This window comes from Symphalangus syndactylus, chromosome 15, assembly GCF_028878055.3.
Source record: "Symphalangus syndactylus isolate Jambi chromosome 15, NHGRI_mSymSyn1-v2.1_pri, whole genome shotgun sequence".
NCBI lineage: Eukaryota > Metazoa > Chordata > Mammalia > Primates > Hylobatidae > Symphalangus > Symphalangus syndactylus.
The window spans coordinates 44,388,059-44,410,079 of record NC_072437.2 but is presented as its reverse complement, the minus strand read 5'-3'; the positions used below and the strand labels follow the sequence as shown (position 1 = coordinate 44,410,079).

General features: G+C 36.4%; 1 protein-coding gene across 23 annotated transcripts in view; it reads right to left on the bottom strand.

Annotated features, from left to right (window-relative positions):
* The window catches only part of MYCBP2 (MYC binding protein 2), a 284,800-nt gene that overhangs the window by 10,857 nt on the left and 251,922 nt on the right, over nt 1-22,021 (bottom strand). For all 23 annotated transcript variants that reach the window (XM_055244152.2, XM_055244162.2, XM_055244155.2 and 20 more), the window contains 12 exons: nt 16,037-16,117; nt 14,100-14,366; nt 13,123-13,406; nt 11,539-11,635; nt 10,165-10,284; nt 8,142-8,243; nt 7,205-7,333; nt 6,712-6,844; nt 5,054-5,157; nt 3,748-3,936; nt 2,516-2,623; nt 1,093-1,302 (listed from right to left, as the gene is read on the bottom strand). In XM_055244152.2, the coding sequence (XP_055100127.2) occupies nt 1,093-1,302; nt 2,516-2,623; nt 3,748-3,936; nt 5,054-5,157; nt 6,712-6,844; nt 7,205-7,333; nt 8,142-8,243; nt 10,165-10,284; nt 11,539-11,635; nt 13,123-13,406; nt 14,100-14,366; nt 16,037-16,117 (1,824 nt within the window). The remainder of the gene's footprint in view (nt 1-1,092; nt 1,303-2,515; nt 2,624-3,747; nt 3,937-5,053; nt 5,158-6,711; nt 6,845-7,204; nt 7,334-8,141; nt 8,244-10,164; nt 10,285-11,538; nt 11,636-13,122; nt 13,407-14,099; nt 14,367-16,036; nt 16,118-22,021) is intronic.

Below are 22,021 nucleotides of genomic sequence, written 5' to 3'. Positions count from 1 at the left end.
TGAACTCAGGAAGAAGGCTACTGTAATTACCAAGGAAAATGATTAGATTTGCTGGAGATGTAATGGAAAGAAAAAAGGACTCAAGAGAGATCTGGAGACAGAATTGATAGGATTTTGTCAGTAAAGATCAGAGATTGGTAAAGTCTTTTTTTTTTTTTTGAGACATGGTCTCACTATGTCACCCAGGCTGGAGTGCAGTGGCACGAATACAGCTCATTGCAGCCTCAACCCCCTGGACTCAAGCGATTCCCCTGCCTCAGTCCCCCAAGTAGCTGGGACTACAGGCACATGCCAACCTACCTGTCTAATTTTTGTATTTCTTGTAGAGATGGGGTTTTGCCATCTTGCCCTGGGTGGTCTCAAACTCCAGAGCTCAAGAAATCTGCCCACCTTGGCCTCCCAAAGTGCTGGGATGACACGTGTGAGCCACTGTGCTCGGCCAAGATTGATGAATATAATACCTGACATGTGAACTCTGAAGTATTTGTGAGAGATTCAAATGTCTGGTACGCAGTTGGTTATTTGTAACTAAATCTCAAATTTTGGGAGGTCCTAAACGTATACATGGTAGGTGAAGGTATAGATGTAAAAGAGGTCACCCAAGGTAAGGAAGTATTTATTAAGTAGGCAAGAATGGAGCTCTAGGAAAACAAATATGTCAGGGGTAGGTTAAAAAAATAAAAAAAGTAGTTAAAGATAAATGACCAGAAAGGAAGGAGGACAGAAAAATAGTGTGTTGTCCTGGAAGCCAAGGAATTAAGAGTTTTAAGGAAGGAATGGTTAGCAGAGTCAAGTGAGAGAAGTTTATTCGAGAAGGAATTGCCCTGGGCCAACAGGTTATTACTGATGGGAAGTAGCTTGTATACAGAAATACTGCATGTTTTGAAAAGTTTGTTCAGGTTAAATAAAGAATCCCCAAACAAGTTAAGTAAACAAGTTTTACTGGAAACACTGGCAAACATTGTACCAAGCTATCTTATTTTTAACTTCAGGCTTAAGATGGAATAATTAGATATCACTGTACAATTTGAATTCTTAATCATATAGGTAAGCTCTAGTTTTTAAAACTTCTCAGTATAATTTATAGCATACCTTTCTGCATTTGTAGCAGACATAATATGCGTATCTATTCATTGCATAGCCAGCTGGGTCATTATAAAACCTCACACCAGGAGTTGTGATAGCTTCACTCTTATGCAGACCTTCATATTCCAATCTCATTAAGGCTTTTCTTCTGACATCCTCATAGAGTTCTTTTATTGGATCAAGTAGGTCTTTCAGTACTATGTGATTAATTTTGTTCTGCAATAAAAAATGAACACTCTTTACCAGAATCATTTATTAATCAACTCAACAAACACTTAGTATGCACCTAAGTGCCAAGCATTGTGCTAGAAGATAACCAGACAGCACACATATTCTAAATAAAATGTCATTTGAAAAACATTCTGTAAAGTCTTTAGAAGCCCATATTTTTCCAAGGGCAGGGAAAATGTGGCAAATGGGACATAGCATGAAAATTCCATTTTATTAGCTTTATATTTCCTGAGTCTGAAATATATCTCCTGTTGCCCTAGCTATTGTGGAAATAAAGTTACCTTGTTGCCACAAATAAGACATGCTCTATGTTTGTGTGTGTGTGTGTGTGTGTGTGTGTATGTGTGTGATGCTTCCTTGAGGGGAAGGCAGAACGCCAGGTGACAGAAGTGAACAGGTAGTATTTTCTGTAAAACCTTCATGTATCTATTAATATTTGTAGCACCATATGACAGGGGAGAGCAAAATACTACAATCTTTTTGATTATTCCTCAGTCTATCAAGACAATGATTGTGCTAAGTCTTTTCATATTCTGCCCTTTATATTAGTTTGCAAATACGAAGATAAGAAAATAGGGAGAGCTTAATAGAACAAAAAGGAGCAATGAATTAATAGGGAAAGTACTGCTACATTTTTCAAAAACAGCTTTTTGTTAATCATTATTAGCTTGCCAAAACAACTTCCTACTTGCTGACTACCTTTGTAGAAATGTGTCAAAATGCCAAGAACTTCTCCTTGTTTTAACTAAGCTCTAAAAGAATCTGTTCTAGTGGTACTGAGGGTTCCAATTTCACTCTTTAATGGCAGGTATCAGTTTCTACAAACACCAGAGGATCATTCTTGTTTTTGGTAGTCGTTGTCATGTTATGTCAACTGAGCTCTCTGGTGGTCTGAGAGTAGAGATTAGAGATGCGTGCCGTTTAACGCATCACGATGTTTAAATGAACTTTCTCATGTAATATGTTTAACAGAATGTAATCAGTTTTAAATGGACAATTACTGTTTTGAGATGCATTATAACAGAGAGATTATATTCTCAGGTTCCACATGAATGAGAAGGGAAGAAACTGCTAGGGGCTGGTGGGTAAAACATAAACTGGAGAGGAAACCAAGAGATACTGACATATGTTTATTTTGAAAGGTGAAAAGAAAGAACAAAAGAAAAAGAAAGTACATGATTTCAGATTCTTTCCATACCTTGCAAATGGGACAAGATATAAATCCAAATGTTATCCTTGGGCCAAGCCATCGATTTTCTAATACTCGCCGACAGCACTGTAAGTGGAATATGTGACTACAATCCAGCTTAAATAAACAAAAGAAAAGGACATAAGCAAATATAATAATGATAAACAGTTGAGTGACTGGGAGATTATTTAATGCAAGGCACTACTTACAGCAGGTAAAAGAAAAATCAAGAAATTTACTATAATGAAAATTCATTGGGACACTGAAATTGGGACATTATTATTTACTAAATTTCATTATAGTAAATTGGGATACTATTAACTAGGCCTTCGGCTTCTCCTGCTTTCTACCATTCATGTATTAATGCCACCTACATAAAGTAAGCCAGGTTAGGAAAAAAAGTAAAATTATTCAATTTTGTATCTCACAGAAAGAAGAAGAAATTACTGATTTATGATTTTCTTTTAAAGACTATTATTATCTTGGAATCATGGGAACTGAAAATATAAGCAATGGGCAGAAGTTAAAAAAAACCTATTTAGTGCACAGTAACTTATGTATGTATAGACGTATGCATCATTATGTATAGATCAATTATATAATGTTGTAAAAATACCATTCTGGATTTTGGAAATTAAGAAGAGCCTTAGCTACTGGGGGATAATCTAATTATTTCCCCTGGCTTCTGAACATTTTATACATTCTGTTGATTACAGAGGCTCACGCAAATCACAAATTAAAGCTGAGCATGCAACATAGAAAGCACAGCATAAAGAGGCAGAATTTGCTCCTCATTAGCCTGGTACATGTATAGATTAAAAGAACACTTCTGCCTAGTGATTAAAAAAAAGATTTCAATCAACTGCTTTTTTTTTTTGAGACAAGAGTCTCACTCTGTCGCCCAGGCTGGAGTGCAGTGGCACGATCTTGGCTCACTGCAAGCTCCATTTCCTGAGTTCACGCCAGTCTCCTGCCTCAGCCTCCAGAGTAGCTGGGACTACAGGCACCCGCCACCATGCCCGGCTAATTTTTTTGTATTTTTGTAGTAGAGACGGGGTTTCACTGTGTTAGCCAGGATGGTCTTGATCTCCTGACTTCGTGATCCACCTGCCTTGGCCTCCCAAAGTGCTGTGATTACAGGCGTGAGCCACTGCGCCCGGCCTCAATCAACTGTTTATTTGACAAATAGATTCCCCATCTTAATGTCTGAATACATTCAATACTTTAAAAGCTGAGGCAACCTGAATGGCTGGTGCTGCCGAGAGCGCTTCGGTGAAACATATCATGCACATGTCATCGGCGTCTTGCTTCAGGCTTGTGGCACTTTTGTCACAGCCGTGTAGACAGGGCAGACAGTGCTCTTCGTTTTTAACACCCCCGCATGGATGGCCACAAGGATGCGTCTTACTACAGGCTATCTTAGCATATTCCTGTTAAAGATGAATTACAATGTTACACAAGTATTTAAAAAAGCACACATTCTGGTAATTTTCCTTATTATATAAATTTCCAAAGATTATTTTCCCACAGGAAGTATCTATGCAGGTCAAGTAACAACAAAGTAAAGTTATTTCTAATCTTTGTTTGAATATAAATTAGGCTTCTTAACAAAGTTTTTTTTGATGCGATTTTTAAAAAATGCCACTATCTATAAAGGGAATGCTGATAAGTGAATTATAATTTCATATTTGTCCTCATGCACAGCTATGAAGCAAAAAGTTCCTGGCTGGGAGTCGTGGCTTACACCTGTAATCCCAGCACTTTGGGAGGCCGAGGTGGGCAGATCACGAGGTCAGAAGTTCGAGACCAGCCTGACCAATATGGTGAAACCCCACCTCTACTAAAAATACAAAAATTAACCAGGCATGGTGGCACACGCCTGTAATCCCAGCTACTCAGGAAGCTGAGGCAGGAGAATTGCTTGAACCCAGGAGGCGGAGGTTGCAGTGAGCCGAGATTGCGCCACTGTACCCCAGCTTGGGCAACAAAGCCAGACTCTGTCTCAAAAAAATAAAAAATAAAAAAAGTTCCCCAATGTATAATTTCCCAGTCACCACTCCCCGCATCACCAAAATGCGGATTTTTTTTTTTTTTTAAACGGTACCTCTCACTCTCTGAGCATATCCACATTCTTATTAAATGAATTGAGAAACCAAAAACATTTGGACAACATAGAATATGTTTATATATGTTCAGGACTAAAGAACTCTTAGACGTTGAAAATGTATTTTAAGGAAATAAGTGAATAATGTGTGTAAGAGATAAAGGAAATACAGTTCATAAATTTTTAACTGCTTCTAACACAAAAGCAGATATTAAATACATATGAACATGGTAACTGAGAAACACACAAAAAGAGTGTGGTTTGGGCTTGAGAGCCTTATTTGACCCATTCTCCAACTTTGGTAAGGCATTTGATGCTTCACATAGGTAATACACCCATTTAGGAAGCTGGAGTGACGCTGAGCTAAAACTCTTATCTGTATGAAGTAAAGGTGTCACAGGGTAATAAGGACAATGGGATGGCCTGTGTCGCTATATACTCACCTGGCAATCTGCATCAGAACAAACACTGCCAACAGCAGATAACTCTGTTCCACTCCTGGAACCACAGAAGCGACACGCTTCTGAGCTACTCGTGGTGGGTTTGCCTAGGTTCAAGCAGAAAAATAAAAATCCTTCTTATGGATATGTTTTCTAGATATTTTAACAGAACTAAATTTTAAAAAGCAAACTAGGTTTGTATCAGTTGCTATCCTTGGGAAATCAGCCTGACAGTTTTAGAACAGAAGGTTTCTAAGTTGTCCTAATTATAAAGTAAATAATGACACACAAAAAAAGAAATTAAAGACCTATCTGAAGCCAAATACATTCTCGACTAATATTTTTTTTCAGCAAAAGAAACAGACTAGACTTCTAGTCAAGTTACCAGACTGAGCAGATGTGACAAGCCCCTGACTCTAAATGTACAATACCATAAAAAATATGATAACCAAAAATTAAATAAAATACATAGAAGTTAGGGAAATCTTTAACTGTCTTTATATAACAAAATTATAAGGCATAGTATAAAGCCTATCATCAGAGTATGAAACTTGAAAAACAGAATTCCTACCTCAGGAACTCTGCAATTTGGAAAGGAATTTAAATATGTTGGAAATACTTAAAGAAGAAACAGAATCAATAAAACAAGAACAGAGCAATAAGAAAAAGAATGTGAAGATTTGAAAATTACAGACCAAGCTGATTTTTAAACAGATATAAAAATCTAACTTTAATATCAATATATTGAATTCAGCAATATTTACAGAAAAATCTATTTAAAAAGGATGGTTTACAAGGATGGTTTGACATTGAACATTTATTAATGTAATATACAGCACTGACAGATTATAGGAGGAAGAAATCAACTATGAGAAAAGAAGGTCATGCTCTTGCAGCATGAAAAGTCACCCTAGAATTAAATTGATTCCGATTTATACCTAACTCCAACACTGGAAGTTTGTGTCAGTCAAATGGCAGACTGCAGATGTGCTGAAAACTGAGAATTTGTAAGATTCAACATGACTCTGAACTAGGAATATATACAAGATTTACTTTAGAAAAACAGCAAAATGAAAACTACGTTTTAGAGATAAAAATACATTTAACATACATAAGTTACTTTTTGTTTAATGTCTATTCATTTTTGTTAATTATTTTATTGCTATCAATGGAAACAGTACCATTCACAAAACCTTCAGAAGCATTAGGTCTACAAAAATCTCTAAATATCATAAAATCATATAACCTTATAATAAATAGAGATATTAGTGATCATCTAGTGCAGCAAGTTTTATTGTGGGGCAACAACTAGCAGAACTAGAAGGGAATTATCAATAGAAATGTATTTTATCTATGGAGCCCCATTAGTTGTGACCCTCTCACTTTATAAATGAAGTCAATGAGTTCCAGAGAGGTTAAGTGACTTGCTCGACACCACACAGCTAGTTAGTGGCAAATCAGGTTTCTTGACTTTGGTCTAATGCTCTCTTCACCATAGAACACTCTATATATTTAGTAAATATAATAATGTAGACAGTGATCAATGATGTCAAAATTAGACATCAGAATATCACTCAAAATTATTCGCAGTTTAATCAGTTGGCATGGTTTAATCTTTTTTGTGGGTTTTAAAGGCATGGCTCAATCTTTAAACCTTTTACCTGTGTGTTCTCGGAATTCCACCATTGCCTTCATTGTTTTAGAATCTGCCAGTGCCATCAACCAGAACAATTTGGTTCTACCACAACCTTCATGAAGGTCAACCTTTATAGCTTCTTCTTCTTCTTTGAAGACCTAATATTTCATTAAAGAACAGGGAAAAATATGCTTATTTATCACTCTGAAAGGGAGACTATAAAATTTAATTATTCAATAATAATAATGGCCTTCATTTAAGCACTCTAAGAAGTTTTCAATATTTCCAATCTTCTCTTTAATCTTCACAGCAGTCTCTTTTTTATAAATGGGGAAATTAAGTGTTTCGAAGGATAAAACAACTTGCTATTTATAGATGGTAAGTGAGACAGCTGTGAAGTCAACCAAGGTCTTTGATTCCAAAGTCCACTTTTTTCCCCTACTACACCAAGCCTCTTTCACACATTTATTTCAAAATTCACTGAACATATTTTATGCTCCAGAGACAAAAATCTTCACCTGTCTTTGATGAGTTTTGGTTCTTCGATGAAGGTGAAGGAATCTGTCACAGTCTGTACATAAATTTCCACAGACATTGCATAAAATGATTGCTGCAGTTTCACCATCATCATGGTTATCACACATAGGCTAAAATAAGACATTTCCACATGTTACATTAGATTAACAAGAAAGTCTCAGACGCTCATACAAATTGAATGTAATTTATTTACAACAATAAATGGTTATTCTGAAGTCTATTAAGAATTTAGAATCTGAATATTAAACAGAATTATTGCAAATGTACTTAACTATAAAAATTTCTCAAAAGTCCAAATCCAATCATTAATGTGCTTTGCAGGTTCAATGATTAATATAATGAACAGGTATACTTTGTTACTTAGAGACTTAAGACATGTCTGCCCCATTATATATCTAAACATTCTGTATGCCAAAGGAAGAAACTGTTTATTTTTGAAACTTAAAGATTAATAAGAAAATGGTGAAAGGGCCTATATAACATTTTCCTTTCTAGTGAACTTAAAGATACCCATCAAACCTACTTAAGTATATATGTGAACAGGTGGTGTGTCATGTTGCCTGTGTTATTGCTTTATTTCCTTCCTACCATAAGACTGATTACATTTTAGTAAAATATCTAGTCACTGAATCAGACTCTGGCTAAAAATAAATTTTGATATGATACAATCATGACTCAGAGAAGAAGAAAGCTCTTTTATACACTTAAATAAAAGCCCCAAAAGTTTCCATATACTATGAAGAAGGGACTCTCTGAAATAAACTTGTGAGATGAACTTGGCCGAAGGGACACAATCTTTCAAGAGATCCACTAACTGTTTATGTTGATGTGTTTTTTGTTTGTTTGTTTGTCTCTAAGCTAAGCTAAAGCTTACTGTAAAGGAAAGCAAGATAAATTCTCACAAAATTCTGATCTTACCATTTGTTTTTGTTGTCCATCCTTTCCCATCCATCTCCCCGAGGAGAGACGATCTACGTGGTCCTGATCGAGAACACATAGGGATGCGAGAGCAAGCCAGAGCTGTTGAAAGGGAAGGCTGTTACACCACTGAATTTTTAGGAAAGACTTATGAAATGCTGACTGTGACACATCACAACAGCTCAATAAATGCTGGCTGATTTTGAAAATACATAGATACTCAGTGGCACTCAAGTCTTCCTGACGTGGTAGCAGGCATACACGATCACTGCCCTATGTGCCATGCACACAGGAGGCACTCAGATATCTACTGAACAAGTGACTGTTTCTCTGATGAACCACCCTGTCTTCTATCTGACAAATAAAATTATCCTTTATTGGTCCACTATGTAAACAACGTATGAATAAATGAATTGGCATATTTAATATTTACTGTACTAATGCCTTCTGCATATTCTTCCATTTAGTATCATTAAATGCCAAAGAAGGTGGCACAGCAACTGCTAAATTGTGTACAGTCCCATGAGTAGTCAGCTACACATTAAATCCTTCTAGATAATAAAAGTTCCTCAGAAGTCTTTGTTGCCCCTTGTTGCCCCAGAAAGCCTAATACTATACTCGGTGCACTTTGTCAGAAATACATACATGTCTAAAAGCTTTAGAAAACTGTTCTCCAAAATAGGGCCAGGCACAGTGGCACATGCCTGTAATCCCAGCACTTTGGGAGGCCAAGGTGGGTGGATCACCTGAGGTCAGGGGGTCACGACCAGCCTGACTAACATGGTAAAACCCAGTCTCTACTAAATACAAAAAAAATTAGCCAGGTGTGGCGGTGCATGCCTGTAATCCGAGCTACTTAGGAGGCTGAGACAGCAGAATCGCTTGTACCTGGGAGGAGGAGGTTGCAGTGAGCCAAGATCATACCACTGCACTCCAGCCTGGGCATCAAGAGCAAAACTCTGTCTCAAAAAAAAAAAAAAAAAAAAAAAAGACAACTGTTCTCAGAAATAGTTAAAAATTTCTGAGGCTTAAAGGGTAAGCTTCAGTTTTCTATAGAATGATATATCCCTTCATTAATGAAAAATAGAAAATGACTTAACTAGCTCAACTCTAAGAAGTGCATGTGAGTGTTATTGGATACAGAAAGCAAGAGATGTTAAAATAGGGACAGAAAAATAGAAAAAGAAATAATGCATGCAAGGAGGAAGGGGAATGCAGACTGAATGAAAGCAATACATGAGTGGTGGGAAAGGATTACTGTCAAAAATACCTATTTCAGGTGTCACAGTCAATAATAGCAAGATAGCATAAATTGACTTTTTCTGCCTTAGGGATATACAGTTTATCTTCTTTTTCAGATTTCTGAGGATTAACCTAAGCAATTTTTACCAGCATTCGCTTCTTCCTAATGTTGTCAGACTGCCCTGCTTCAAGGAAATCTCAAATCTCTTCTGGAAGTATATGGGACATGAAATCTAGGTTAAAACTTACTATAAATGTGCCATCTGAAGAATGCAATTTCATTTCCTCAAAGATTTCCACCCTGACTCTGCCCTGGACAAGCACTTCTTGCTTTTTAGAAGTAAGACCTATAAACCCTGTAAGTAAGTTGCAGGGCTCTACATTAGGAACAACCAGGCATAGGCAGGGGTCTTGTCTCCAAAGGATCTTCGGTCTATCACAGCATAATGCTGGCACTAAACTTACTGTGGTAAACTACAGTAAATAGATCATTAGAAAGACAACACACAAACAATGTACAATGTAATTAGCCTTTTCTAACCAGTGTATCCTAGGCTTCCTAAACAATAACAAAAACAAGTGACACAGAACACATAACAGTGAGAAGTAATGACTAGTTCATAATATAAAAGCCCTTTATACTTTCTCAATAAGTACAGTATTTGGTTAAAAAATAATTATGTTGACTTAGTGATTAAAATTTGTTTAAATCTATTACTAAAAAAGAACATGCAATGATACAGACCAAATTTAAAACAAAACAAAACAAAGCAAAACCTACTCTAGTTGTTGCAATACATCTCACTGGAGACCTAAATTCTTCTTCCATCTTGGTCAAGGCAATGATGGTTTCTGCAATAGCATTTTTTGTCACTCGGGACCAAGCTTCTGACAGATGACCCTATTGAGCAGAACAGAATATTTTAATAAGTGACCAGGAATGTATTACCATAGTAAATTCTTTTTTCTTAAATAACATCTCCTATCAAAGGAAATACTTGCTTTTAATGAGACCACGGAATTTTAGATCATGGGCACAGACTTTTGAACTAAAATGTCTTCGTGATCCTATGGAAAATTCAACTTCTAATTATCATTTTGATATTTAAAAATAAATAAATAAATAATTAAGTTCTCAATACTCTTTTCCTGGAAATCAAGGGCAATTACTCTCACATCTGATAAAAACATAACAGAAATACTAAGGTTATCTATGTTTGAGAATTTGTCACTTAGCATAAAATTTACACAGTGAAGCTAACTGCTTTAGATGAGTATTACAGGAACCTAAAATATAAACAGGTTCAAACTGCAACTACCTTTATTTGCTACCTTGATTTGTAATGAACAAACATTTAACTATCATATAATTTAGGTGTTCCTAAATATTACTCCTAAATATTTTAATTCAGTGAACACCCTGAGAAAGTCTGTTTGCCACAGAGGTTGAGAAAATATCCATGCTGTTGGGAAAAGTGATAGAACTTCATCTTTCCCCCAGAAAATCCTCCCACTTCTCATATCCCCGTGATTTAAGGGGCAGTTCAATTCCTCCTCCTTCTCCAAGCTGCCTTCTATTCCTTCTGACCCTATATTCCACACTATCTTGTCCTTCTCAGGCTGCCCTCCTAGAAATACAATACAATGTGTGGAAAACAACAAGGAGCAACTAATCAGAGCCAGGCATTCTGTAAAGTAACTCCCTGTCCTCCACACTCCCAGATCTCCTTTGGAAGCCACCATCTTAAGACAGAGGGTATAGGACATTAATAAAGAAGAATAAAGGGTTTAAAAACCATGAGGACTAAGGAGAATGAGAAACTTCCACTTTCGAGAGCTCTCATCCTCTTTTTTACCTTTAGGTTTTTTGAATCAAGTTCTTTCTTAGGGTCTGAAAGAGCATATTTTATTTTATTAGATTTTAAAGTCACATAACAATTCCCACACAAATTAACTGGAAAATTTGAAATGAACATGGTTTACATAAATGACAAATTTATCACTCACTGAAAAGACAAACAGCATGATAGTTAACATACTAAAAATAGTCTTTAAGTTACACTAATCTACATCTCCTATCAATTCAGCAGAGTAAGCTGTTTTGTGTCAGCTTCCTGCCACACTTCACTGCCAAAACAGAAGAATGAGAACTTACTGCTGCCATATCCTTGATAAGTTTAATGATGATCTCTGAGATCTGGGTAGGGGTTGAGCCCTTCATCCACCAATGACTTTCACCTCGTCGGAGATAACTACAAGAAAAATTAGCACTTATAAAGCCAATAAATTATCAGTAGTAGTAACAAATGAAAAAGATGAAAATGTTATCTCAGAATGCAGCATCTTAGATTTTTAAGTGACTGAATCAATTAAAACATTTAAAAAGAAAATTCATCAAACTATTACCCCAAATCCCCAGACAGCAGTTAAGGTGATTTGAGTTCCCTCTCAAGTATTTCTCTGTTTGCACATTATTTCTGTGTGCATCTTTTAGAAGTACAGTTCAGGGACCACACACGACTTATTTCTAGGGCACATGCGGATAATGTGGAGCTTGTGCCAGAATATAAATTCACTGTATCACTAAGCACACTACTATTTAGTTCAGCTGACTTTTTTCCTAGCAAGACTACAGGAAAGAAGTGATACAATGATTAACATTCTGATGTTATCTGCATATTGTTATGGATTGGCTCTACAAGTAGCACTGTTCAGATGTCTCTAATTCTCTACTGTTACACACAATTATAGAACATCCTTGCATATATACCTTGGTGCAAATGTATGAAAGTTTTAGAAGTAGAATTGGTAGGTCAAAAGAAAATATAGTTAGATATTATTAAACAGATATCCAAAAAGGCTGCAGCAATTTATATGAGATGAAAATGCCTATTTCCTCATAATGTTGCCAAAGCATCAAAGATAGTTTGCAATTATTTTAATCTACATTTCTCTGATTAGTAGTGAGGTGTTTTCATTTGTTTACTGGCATTTATAAGTTTTTTTCTGTGAACTGACTACTGGCATTTATAAGTTTTTTTCTGTGAACTGACTGTTCTTGTCATTTATTATTCTTATCAGTTGTTTGCCTTTTTAAAATTGATTTGTAGTCATTCTTCTATATTATGCTAATAAAGTCATTGTCTATTATATAGGTTTAAGTATTTTTCTAAGTTATTTGCCTATATTTTAAAACATTTAAATATTATCACCTATCAAGTAATTTTCATTTTTATATAGTCAAATCTATAAATATCTTCCTATATGACTTTGGGTTCTGTGTTTTATTTAAGAAGGTCTTATCAAGTTGAAGATTACAAAAATATTCTTCTATAATTTGTCCAAGTACAGTTTTAAAAAGAAATGTACATAAAGCTTTAATTGACCTGAATTGTACTTTATTCCCCCATGCTTATTTATTTTTATTGTGGCAAAAAAACATATTACCTAAAACTGAAGTCTAATTTTGTGTATGATGAGAGGTAGGTATCTAAAATTTTTTTTTAACATGGATATCCAAATATTCTGGCATCACATATTCAGCCTACTTTCTATTCCCCACTAATTGTAAATGACACTTTTATTATATACATGACATTCTTTTTAGATATTAGCCAGTTGTTTATGGATTTTATTTGGTGAGTAACCTAACAAGGTAAAATTTGAAATTATGTCTTCAATTTCTGAACAGTAGCTCACTCTATTCTGTTTTGGTACTAAAATAGAGGCAATAACTAACCTGGAATTGAAAATCATTGGAAGAGTAACTGTTGTAACTCCTTTGCCCACAGTGGTACCAGCTGTTCCAGTGATGGTGGTTCCTTTGGCTTTTAGCTGCACAGTGAGTGCTTTGGCAATGCATCCTAGAAACATGTCCAAGATACCCAGCTTATTCCAGTCTCCTTTCTCTGTTGAGTGAATGATATCACTGATATCTGCTGGGGGGAGAGATTTCACTCCTATGATGCTGGCCAGACGACTAGGGGTTACTTCAGGCAAAACTCTTCTTAGTAAAGAGGTTACCTGGTAAGAAAAATAAAATGAGAGAATTCCATGTAAAGACTAATGTTTTAAGGTTTTCTTTTCTTTTTTTTAAGACAGGGTCTTGCTTTGTTGCCCAGGTTGGAGTGCAGTGGAGCAACCACAGCTCACTGCAGCCTTGAACTCCTATGCTCAAGGGATCCTCCCAGCTTTGCCTCCCAAAGTGCTGGGATTACAGGCATAAGTCACTGTACCCCGTCCCAGGCTTCATTTTTTAATGTACCTAACTATCATTCTTAACTTCAAAATCTTTAAGAAAAGAAATATGATTTAAACACTATTTTACATTTTGTGAAGGAAGAAAATATGATATACATAGTATTCAGATGGTAATAGTAGTGGTAATTACTAACCCAAGGCAGCAAGAAAAAAAAATACCTTTTCTTTCTGGTCAGGGCTAAATGACATTATATATTTCATGGTAATATGTTAATCAGTAGCCAGAATACTCTTTTATCACAACACATTAATAAAATGGAACATATTTTACTATTCTATACTCTCATTATAAACAGTAAAAAAAAAAGGAGTAAAATACAGGCCCCAAACAAAATGTAACAAAATACAAAATAAAAATCTATACTTAGGGTCCTTAGATAATTCTCTTTGCATTGCAACTTTTAACAATGTTTCAAGTAACAAAAGCAATGGAAAGGCTGTAGTGTCATCAGTCACCTGTCTCTGGACTCTAGGAGAGGCTGTGTGAAGCAGCGAGAAGAGATCCTGAAGCAGAGTTAGCTGTTGAGCCAGATACTGCCGGCCAACGTTAGAGCCACTCAGTGCTAAAACCATAGACAGCAGCTCAAAGCAGTAGGCATCAGAGGAGGCATCTTCATCATTTGGCTGAGAATTGGCATTTTCTTTGCTTGATATAGCATGTTCCCATTCTTCACGAACTCTGGTAGCTTCCATGCGAATAGCTTGGACAATATGAGCACACACCTATTTAAAGTTAACACAGAACATGTAAAAATATAGGGTAAGTTTGATTTACTACTCCTAGCAAAACAAGCAAACAAAAGAATAAGACAAGAATGTAAATTGATACTCAATTTAATACTATTCTCCCAGTTAATTCTCCATCATATGTCATTCTCTTAACTCATCTGAGAAACAAGTAAAGCTAGGGGAGCCACAATAAAAATGGAAATATTTAAATCAACTACTACGTGCAAACTGATTATATGCAAGTTATTAATGCCTATGCTTACAGTTTAGCACATCAAAAACCAATCACCATATTTCATCACTGAAGGCACTTTTTCTCATGGTTTACCATTATGTTCATAAGGTGTTTTATAGCTGATAAGATTCACAATAGTGAAATTATACATGACATTTTACAATTGAAAGCATCTAAGATTCAATGAAACACTGCTAGAAAGATAAAGCAAAAATAAATTCATGTTGTAGTTCATTGAAAAGAATAATAGTGCAGAAAGTTAGAATAGGGCCGGGTGCCGTGGCTCACGCCTGTAATCCCAGCAATTTGGGAGGCTGGGGCGGGCGGATTACGAGGTCAGGAGATCGAGACCATCCTGGCTAACACGGTGAAACCCCGTCTCTACTAAAAATACAAAAAAATTACGCCTGTAATCCCAGCACTTTGGGAGGCCGAGGCAGGTGGATCATGAGGTCCGGAGATCAAGACTATCCTGGCTAACACGGTGAAACCCTGTCTCTACTAGAAAAAAAAAAAAAAAAAAAAAATTAGCCAGCCGTGGTGGCAGGCATCTGTAGTCCCAGCTACTCAGGAGGCTGAGGCAGGAGAATGGTGTGAACCCAGGAGGCGGAGCTTGCAGTGAGCCAAGATCGCACCACTGCACGACAGTCTGGGCAACAGAGCGAGACTCCCTTTCAAAAAAAAAAAAAAGTTAGAATAATAGGTTAATTTAAAATCAATATTTTATTTGACTTTGGAAGTGATATTTTTATGTTATGTAGCACCCCATTATATGAACAATATAGTGCTATTTCCTCACCTGGTTATATTTAAAAATATTAACACTGGTATAGTTAACAGTGTTATTGCTCAGCCAACACACAAAAGAATGGGGGAAAAGAAATATGAGAAATGCAAATCAAATCTGATATAGCTGGGTATTTGACACCAAATAAAAAATCTACCCATAACAAACAGCAGCAAGGTAAGCAAGTTTTCATAAGTAAAATCTTTAAAATGATGAAGGTATGCCAAAATACTCATTCCTCTCTAAAAAATAGCAGGCACATTCTGCAGGACCTATGAAAGAGCGAGCATAAAAAAGTCTTCATAAATTTTTCAAAATACTTTATACCAAGCTCATCCAACCTGCAGGCTGGGGGACTGCATGTGGCCCAGAATGGCTTCGAATGTGGCCCAACATAAATTCATAAACTTTCTTTAGGTATTAGGAGATTTTTTTTTTCTTGTAAAATTTTTTTTTATGTTCATCAGCTACTGTTAGTGTTAGTGTATTTTATGTGTAGCCCCAGACAATTCTTTTTCTTCAAATATGGCCCAGGGAAGCCAAAAGATTGGACACCCCTGCTTTATACCCTAAAAACAAACAAACAAACAAACAAACACACACACAAAACTAATGAAGACAATGAAATAGCTATTAACCAACCTGTTTTTGTAAGTTAGTCAGCTTACTCCTGCTGAATATGATTCCAACCATATGTTCTTTCAGGTCAGCATCTGATGTTGCCTTTACATAGAAAAAGAAAAAAAAAAGAATGAAGTGGTCTCTTTAAATAATATTTGTATATTTGATATTTCAGAGTATCTTGAGAAATAATTTTGTGTATATATTTTTAAAGTAAATTTATTTTAAATTGAGGCTTATAATACTAAGACAAAGGATAAAGTTTGAAATAAAAAGAACAAAATCTCAGAACTTAAGAAATTCAGAGAAGTATATTCTCCTTTCACAAATTTCTTTAATGAAGTAAATTTGAGTCGCTTTGATTAAATCTATTTCTAAATTGTAAACATTATTAGTTCACATCCCACATTTAATTGCTTGAATAACAATCCAGGAAAATAACATTTGTTTAAAAGGAAAGTGTCCTAACAAACCTCTGTGATGATGGTGGTCTTGAATTAAGCTATTGGAACACCAACAGTCATCAAAGAAATGTATCATAAGGAAAAAAATAAAGGCTAAAATTTTATAGGGCTTATTATGTGCACGCTGTTCTTCTAAGTGCCAGATATGTGTGTGTGTATATATATATATATATACACACACACAGGCGCATGCGTGCGTGCACACACACACACACACACACACACACACCTTATTTAATGTTCGCAACAACCCCAGTAGGTAAACTGTAATATTTTGCCTACTTTACGGGTAAGAAAACTGAGGTAAGAAACTCTTTTGTTTAAGAATCAAAAATGATGCTTGGTTTTACATTTCTTAGGATAGAGAGCCAGAAGAGAATGTCCCTTTCGCCCTAACAATGAGGAAAAACCTGATCATCTACAAAACCAAAACTTTTTTTTTGGAGTCCATCAGAATGTTGAGATCAGCTACCAGGTAGAATGAATTCCAAATAAACAAATCCAGTTAGTTGAATACTTCAGAACTCTTCTTTCAGTACTTAACAGAACAAGTAAACAAGCAAAAAACCAAAAACCAGTAAGGCTCTTAAAGACTTGAATATTACTGATCAACTTGAACTGATATTTATAGAACCCCTCAAAGAACAACAGCAGAGTTCACATTTTTTTGAAGTGCACATGGACATTCACTAAAACAGACTACATTACAGGCAATCTTAACAATTTTAAGAGGACTGAAATTATACGAAGTATACAGTTTGACCACAATGAAACTGAACCAGAAATTAATAATAGAAAGCTAACAGGAAAATTCCCAAATATTTGGGAATTAAACAAGGTGCTTCTAAATTACCCAAGGGTCAAAGAAGAAATCAAAATGGGGCCGGACACAGTGGCTCATGCCTGTAATCCCAGCACTTTGGGAGGCTGAGGTGGGTGGATCACGAAGTCAGGAGATAGACACCATCCTGGCTAACGTGGTGAAACCCCGTCTCTACTAAAAAAAATACAAAAAATTAGCTGGGCATGGTGGCACGCGCCTGTACTCCCAGCTACTTGGGAGGCTGAGGCAGGAGAATGGCATGAACCCGGGAGGTGGAGCTTGCAGTGAGCCAAGATTGCATCACTGCACTCCAGCTGAGCGACAGAGGGAAACTCCATTTCAAAAAAAAAAAAAAAAAAAAAAAAGAAATCAAAATGGGAATAAGAAAACATTGTGAATTGAATGAAAATAAAAACAGAATACCCCAAATTTGTGAAATGCAGCTAATGTAGTGCTTAGAAGAAAATAATAGCATTAAATACTTAGATGAGAAAAGAAAGGTCTTGGAGTCTATGATCTGATCTTCGACCTTAAGGAGTCCGAAAAAGATGAACAAATGAATACAAGGCAAACATAGGGAAAGAAATAAAGATGTGATCATTAAAAGAAGCAAAAATAGAGGAAAATCAATGAAACAAAAAGCTAGTTCTCTGAAGAGATCAAACTGATGAATCTTTAGCGAAACTATTTCAGAAGAAAAGAATGAAGACACAAATCACCAAGAGACATCACTACAGGTTCTACAGATATTAAAAAGACATAAGGGTATATTATGAACAACTTATGCCAATAAATCCAGAAACTTAGATGAAATGGACAAATTGCTTGAGTGTCAGAACTACTAAAGCTTACCCAAAAAGAAATAGATAACTGAAACAGCCCTGTTATCTATTAAAGAAAGTGAATTTTTAGAATAGAGCATTTATTTTGCTACTTAAGTACTAGCTAGATTATATATGAGTCTCTTTTAGATAGTTCTTTCATCTTACTCTTGTTTACTTCTTCCATCATTTATTTTTGCTTTTTAAAAACATCTTTATTGAGATATAGTTCACATACCATGCTATTCATCTATTTAAAGCATAGAATTCAATTTAGTACATTCAGATACGTGCAACTATCATCAGTCAATATTACAGCATTTTTATTACCTCTAAAAGAAGCACTATATCATGTAGCTACCATCCCCTAGTTTTTTTTTCACTGAAGGAAAATGAACTGTATACAAGCTAGTATCACATGTTGACTAAAACACATAGCAATATATGGATTATCTTACTGAATAAAAGAAATGAAGAAAGAGAAACATATAAAGGTACCACTGTGCTCTTGTCTGGGTGACAGAGTTAAGACCAGGTCTCTTAAAAAAAAATCCATTCTGAGAGAAATTCTCAGCAAACTAGGAATAGAAGAAAACATTCTCCAATCTTATTAAAAACATTCACCCCCCAAAAATCTACAGTTCACATCACACTTAATAATGAATGGTTTATACTTTCTTTTCAAGATCCAGAGCAAGTCAGAGCTATCTGTTCTCATTACTTCTATTCAACATGGCACTTAAGGGCTTAATCAATGCAGTAACACAAGAATATAAGAAAAGAAATTTAAGGCATATAGTTTAGAAAGGAAAAAACCCAAATTTATTGAAGACTACATGATTATATAAGAAAACCCCAAAGAGTCTATAAAAAATTTCTGAAATTAGTAAGTGAATTTAAGATCACAGGGTAGAAATCTAATATACAAAAGTCAATTCTATTTTTATATACTAGAAATGAACAATTGGAAAGTGAAATAAAAAATACCATTTACAATAGCTTTACAAACATTAAATGTTTAGAAATAAATTTAATAAAATATGTACAAGATGTGTACAATGAATTACAAAACACTGCTGAGAGAAATTTTAAAAAGATGTAAAAAAACCGCTGATACATATCATGTTCACAGATACGAAGACTCAATATTATTGACATGGCGATTCTCCCTAAATTATCAATTTGGTGTTAATTCCAGTCAAAATTCCATCCCACCTCCCTTTTTTTTTTTTTAAAGAAACGGTCAAGCTGATTCTAAGCTTTATATGGAAATGCAAGAGATCTAGAATAGCCAAAATAACTTAGATAAAGAACAAAGTTAGAACCTGATATCAAGACTTTTTATAAAGGTACAGTAATTAAGACACTTTGATGGATCAATGGAGCAGAATAGAGTCCAGAAACAGACCTACGCATTTACGGTAAATTGACTATTGATAAATTATAGTCTTCTCAACGAATCGTAGTAGAACAATTGAACATCTATATGCAAAAGCCTCAATTCTTACACTGCACGTAAAAATTAAAATGTATACAGTTCTAAACAAAAGAACTAAAACTATAACATTTCTAAAGGAAAAGAAGAGAATATCTGTGTGACCTTGGGTTCTAGACCACACACAAAAATCATGAATCAAAAAAACCAGAAAAACTGGACTTTATCAAACTTAAAAACTTCTGTTCTCTGAAAGATAAGCCACAGACCTGGAGAAAATATTTGAAAACACATAATTGGTAAAAGATCTGCAAAGATCTGTATGTAAGTGTTCACAGCAGCTTTATTAATAGTAGCCAAACAGCAGAAACAACCCAAATATCCATCAAAAAATGAAAGGATAAACAAATTATGGTAAATCCATATAATGGAACACTTCTCAGCAACCAAAAGAACGAACCATGCCTACATGCTACAACATGGATAAATCTCAAACGCATTAAACTAAAGTGAAAGAAACAAGACAAAAAGGCTACATTCTGTGTGGTTCTATTTATATGATATCCAGGAAAAGGCAACACACCACTGGCAGAATATAGTTCAGTAGTTGCTAGGTTCTAAGTGTGAGGTTGGGGGATTGCTTGCAAAGGAACATGAGAGAAATTTGGGGAGTGATGTGTTTTAAAACTTGGTTGTGGGCTGGGCATGGTGGCTCATATCTGTAATCTCAGCACTTTGGGAGGCCAATGCTGGCAGACTGCTTGAGCCCAGGAGTCTGAGACCAGCCTGGGCAACATGGCAAAACCACATCTCTGCAGATATATTAAAATCAGCTGGGCACGGTGATGTGCACCTGTAGTTCCAGCTACTTGGGAGGCTGAGGCAGGAGGATCCATTGAACCCGGGAGGTTGAGGTTGCAGTGACCCGTGATCATACCACTGCACTCTATCCTGGGTGACAGAGACAGACCCCATCTCAAGCAAAACAAAACAAAACAAACTTGATTGTGATAATGATTTCTCTAGTGTACACAAGTAAAAATTCATTGAATGATACAGTTTAAAATGAGGAATTTCTGTAGGTAAATTGTGCTTCAATAATCTAACTTAAAAAAAAGATTCTCTTAAAAATCATGTTATTTCATGGGCACCCACGTGACAGTATAACCTTTCCTATTCAACCTTAACTCCTCAACATACACTCTCCCACTGTTAGGCCAGTATCTCTGATCAGTCCTTGCTCCCATTCTCTCTACTAATCTCATTCGAATCCCTTCATTCTCTTTCAGATCTAACTCCAGTCCAATAACCCCTAAGAAGCCTTCTCTGACCACTCCAGGGCACAATGATCTCAAGGTACTCTGAAAGCCTATGTCATTTGCAATTTTTTTAAACACATTTAATAACTTGCTTATATACTATATAGTATCTTTGATTTCTCTTTGGGGAGTGAGGGGAATGCAGAGGGTTCATAACCAAGAACAGAATGCAAGCTTTTTGAGGGCTTGCCATTCTCACAATTGTTTAGTACAGAGTTGACATTTGCTAAAATTCAATTGATTTAATGGGTAGTTATTCAAATGAGATCCCCAAAAGATGTTGAAAGAAGTTACCAGCATTTAAGAAATCTTATTTTTGCTGTTTCCAAGATGGCCGAATAGGAACAGCTCCGGTCTCCAGCTCCCAGCCCCAGCGACACAGAAGACGGGTGATTTCTGCATTTCTGCTTGAGGTACCGGTTTCATCTCACTAGGGAGTGCCTAACAGTGGGTTCAGGACAGTCGGTGAAGCGCACTGTGCGCGAGCCGAAGCAGGGCAAGGCATTGCCTCACTCAGGAAGCGCAAGGGGTCAGGGAGTTCCCTTTCCTAGTCAAAGAAAGGGGAAACAGACGGCACCTGGAATATCGGGTCAGTCCCGTCCTAATACTGCGCTTTTCCAACGGGCCTGGAAAATGGCACACTAGGAGATTGTGTCCCGCACCTGGCTCGGAGGGTCCTATGCCCACAGAGTCTTGCTGATTGCTAGCACAGCAGTCTGAGATCACGCTGCAAGGCGGCAATGAGGCTGGGGGAGGGGCGCCCGCCATTGCCCAGGCTTGCTTAGGTAAACAAAGCAGCCAGGAAGCTCCAACTGGGTGGAGCCCACCACAGCTCAAGGAGGCCTGCCTGCCTCTGTAGGCTCCACCTCTGGGGGCAGGGCACAGACAACCAAAAACTCAGCGAGAACCTCCACAGCCTTAAATGTCCCTGTCTGACTGACAGCTTTGAAGAGAGTAGTGGTTCTCCCAGCACGCAGCTGGAGATCTGAGAACGGACAGACTGCCTCCTAAAGTGGGTCCCTCACCCCTGAGCAGCCTAACTGGGAGGCACCCCCCCAGTAGGGACAGACTGACACCTCATTCAACCGGGTACTCTCTGAGACAAAACTTTCAGAGGAACTATCAAACAGCTGAATTTGTGGTC